This window comes from Oryctolagus cuniculus, chromosome 18 (genome assembly GCF_051225735.1).
Source record: "Oryctolagus cuniculus isolate XC-2025 breed Fujian yellow rabbit chromosome 18, ASM5122573v1, whole genome shotgun sequence".
NCBI lineage: Eukaryota > Metazoa > Chordata > Mammalia > Lagomorpha > Leporidae > Oryctolagus > Oryctolagus cuniculus.
This window is the reverse complement of record NC_142884.1, coordinates 14,334,998-14,338,492: the sequence shown is the minus strand read 5'-3', so window position 1 is coordinate 14,338,492 and position 3,495 is coordinate 14,334,998. Positions and strand designations below refer to the sequence as shown.

Here is a 3,495-nt window from a genome sequence, read left to right as displayed (position 1 = left end):
CTCTGGCCCTGCGCTGCTGCTGCCCAGAGCTGGGGGTGGGGGAGGGCGCCTCTGCCCCTCTGAGTAAGGCCTCGGGGCCGTCTACTTCCTCTCCACCCCAGCTTCCCCAGGCTTGCACAAGCTGGAGGGGCAGCCTCAGCGGGGGGAGGGGGGAGGGGGGGGCTCCAGAGGCAGTACCTGCTCCCCACAGGGAGCCTGTGGTCTGTCCAGCGAAGCGACCAGGAGGCCCTGCCCGGTGCTGTGAAGGTCAGGGTGCCTGCGCCGCTCCAGAGCCCGGCAGACACAAAGACAACCCCAGGCCTCCGTGTGGGGAGCGCGTGTTTATCAAACACAAAAAGACCACGGCAGTTGGCCCAGCCTCAGGCTGTCCCGGTTCTAGAACCATCAAGGCCTGGAAGGAGGCACCCCCGTGGGCTCAGCACCGCGGCTGCGGGGCATGCAGGTGTCTCCAGAGCCCGATGCTGTGCTGCGGGCTGAGGGGCTGCACTAGCAGCAGGTCCTGGAAGGCGCAGGAGTCCAGGGCGCGGTGTGCGGGCCAGGCAGTGTGGAAGCCTGGGTGGGCCCGGGGCACCAGGCCCAGGGCACGGAAGCAGAGGCCGGTGTAGACGTCATCGAAGGGGAAGGGCGCCACACGGGCAGCTGCCCGCAGCAGCCAGGGGGCCAGGCGCCCAGCGATGACGTAGCCACCCCCGCTGGCGTAGGCTGGGTAGTCACCTTCGAAGAAGGAGCCAGGCACGTAGAAGGGCCCTCCCGCCTTGCGGAGGGGCTTGGCCTGGGTGAAGATCTCCCCCAGGTAGAGGCTTCGGGCCCAGGAGGGCGGCAGGGCCTGCAGGTGACCCAGCAGGGCAGGGGTGTGCACGAAGGCATCATCCTGGGCCTGCAGCACAAAAGCCACGTCGGGGCAGTGGCGGCCCAGCCAGGCCAGCAGCAGCAGGTCTTTGAGTGTCCGGTTGAAGGGGACGTCGAGGAAATCCCAGAGCAGCAGGTCACGGTGGCGGCGGCTCTCCCAGGCCACCAGCGAGCCCAGGTCAGGCCTGCCCTCTCCCGCTGGGGACCCCAGCAGGAAGAGCAGTCGGACCCCAGGCGCTGGACTGCCCCAGGTCTCCCTCACGGCCTGCCGCTCCGCGAAGCGCCCCGGCTCCGACTTGACAGCCAGCAGCAGGTAGGGGACATCCGCAGCTGAGCAGCCGGCCACGTGGCTGCCACCACCCTCGGGCAGCCACCGCGGGAAGCTCCGGCAGGCCGCTGACAGCAGGAAGCGGCGGAGGTCCTCAGGGTAGGAAGTGAAGTCGGGGATCTGGGCAGCTGCCGCAGCCCCCCATGCCTGGCAGCCCCCAGCCTCCGCGCTGTCCCCACCAGGCAGGGCCCTCAGCTGCCGCTGCTGCCGGTTCCAGTAAGCCAGGGGCGGCGGGCCAGTCTGGCCCAGGCGGGCTGAGAGGTTGGCAGGCAGGGTGGGCTCGGGGCAGGCTGAGGTGGGGCCTGGCAGGGCACCCCTGGGTCCTGCAGAGGCCTTGCTGAGCCGGGCCTCGGACGTCCACTCGATGTACACTTTGAGGCCCAGGAGCGTGAGCAGTGCTGACAGGCAGAGAAGGCACTTGGAGCAGCGCATGACCCGGTCAAGGGAGGGGGCGGCCACGGGAGCTGCGAGGGAGCCACGGAGGTCTTTGGGGGCGCAGAATGGGGCTCCCAAGGCCTGTCTCCCACACCCCAGACCCAAACTGCTGCCCGCCCAAGGACCCAGCTGCTCCTGTTCCCACACCCAGGAAGCACCCCTGCAACCCCAGCCTCCATCCACCTTCCTAACCACCTACTCTCCCTCTGCACGCCAGGGACAGGGCCCCGCCATTCCCACCTCCCAGCCCCACCCCAGGCCCGGGGAAGCGGGATCTGGCTCCTCCTCACCTCAGGGTCCAGCTCCCACCAGCCCGGGCACTGCCGGGCCTCCGCCTCAGCTCCCTCTGCTCTGCCCTTGCGTGTGCCTGGTGCCGTAGGTCTGGCAGCCCAGCCCAGCCCAGCCCAGCCCGTCCAGAGGGGTGGGGGAGGAGTGCAGCGGGACCGGGAGGGCCCCAGGGGCCGGGAGGGGCCGGGGCGGGGCTGGGGGAGGCTGGGCGGGCGGGAGGAGGCAGGAGGCTGATCGGGGAGACGGGGCTCTGGCGTGTTAGGGCTGGTTTTCTGGTGAGGAAAGGTGCAGGCGGGGGTCACTGAGATAGACGTGAACCCCACGGGGCCTGGCGGGGCGGGGAGAGCCAGGGGCCTGGGGAGAGTCCAAGTGAGGGTGAAGCTGCGAGCCTGGCGCCGGGCCGGGCGGGGAGGCGGGTGAGTGTGCTGAGTGGGAGCAGACAGGCCGCCAGACGGGTGGGGGTGGGGAGGAAGAGCCGGAGATGGGGGGAGATGGAGAGGGCAGGAGGGGGAACAGGAGGGACATGGAGGCAGAGGGGTAGGAACTCAGGCAGGTGGAGGGCAGAGTCAGGACCCAGCACCAGACCCAGGGAGAGGTGGAGGGCAGAGGAGGAAGAGAAGGCGGGGGTGAAAGGGGGCAGTGTGGGTGGGGGACGGGGTGCTGGCCCACCCGCCGCTGCACCTCCTCCATCCCCTTCCCTGCCTGGCTGTCTTCCCAACAGGGCGGGAATCCACTCCTGCCCCACCCCCACCCCCGGGGGACAGTGGAGGGCAGCCGTGTTTATGCCCCTGCCCTGCAGAGGCCCTGCTGTTGGGCCTGCCTCAGTGGCTGGGGGGGCACTGTTAGCAGAGCCTGAGCTGCCCCCTCCCCTGCTGAGGGTGTCAGCAGCTGGTTATCTGCCCGGCCCTGACTTCCTCCTCCCCAGGTCTGAATAATGGAGCCCTGGAGCAGCTGGAGGAAGCGGTGAGGCCAGGGAATGGAAGCCGGCGTGGGAGTGACCGCGGGGCGGGGGCGGGGGCAGGGACCTGAGCACCTCACAGGGCCGCAGTGCTCTGCCCAGCGGCACAGCCCTGACTGCTGTGTGCGTCAGTCTGGGCCCAATCAGAAGACACGACCCAGCAGCTGGAACAGGGGAAGTCTGACACAGCAGTGTTGATGGGGCATCTGGCCTAGTAGTAAAGCCACCATTTGGGGTGCCTGGGTTCAAGTCCCACCTTCCTAACGCACACCTGGGCGGCGGCTGGATCAGGAAGCCACTTCCTGCCCGGATCCTACTTAATTTGAGAGACGGAGACATCTTCCATCCTCTGGCTCACCCCGCCCCACGCTTGGAACAGCTGGGGCTGAACCAGGCCACAGCCAGGAGCTCAGTCTCCCACATGGACGGCAGCCATCACTGCTGCCCCCAGAGTGCACACAGGCAGGGAGCTGGAACCCAGGCGCTGACGGGTGGGGGCGTCCCGATGTCTTCACTGCGGTGCCAAACAACGGCCCATGTACTGCCAGCAAGTGGCTCGGAGCTGTGCTCCAGCCCGGGGTGCAGCCACACCCCTAGTCTCCTGAGGCACTCCAGGCGCAGTCTATCCATGTGATCA

General features: G+C 68.7%; 1 protein-coding gene across 1 annotated transcript; it reads right to left on the bottom strand.

Annotated features, from left to right (window-relative positions):
• Window positions 1-301: 301 nt before the first annotated feature.
• Window positions 302-3,357, bottom strand: B3GNT8 (UDP-GlcNAc:betaGal beta-1,3-N-acetylglucosaminyltransferase 8). Its single transcript, XM_002722309.6, has 2 exons — window positions 1,903-3,357; window positions 302-1,641 (listed from the first exon to the last, which is right to left on the bottom strand). Exon 2 carries the CDS (start codon window positions 1,607-1,609, stop codon window positions 416-418), a length of 1,194 nt encoding a protein of 397 aa, XP_002722355.2. The 5' UTR covers window positions 1,610-1,641; window positions 1,903-3,357; the 3' UTR covers window positions 302-415.
• Between the last annotated feature and the right edge of the window lie 138 nt (window positions 3,358-3,495).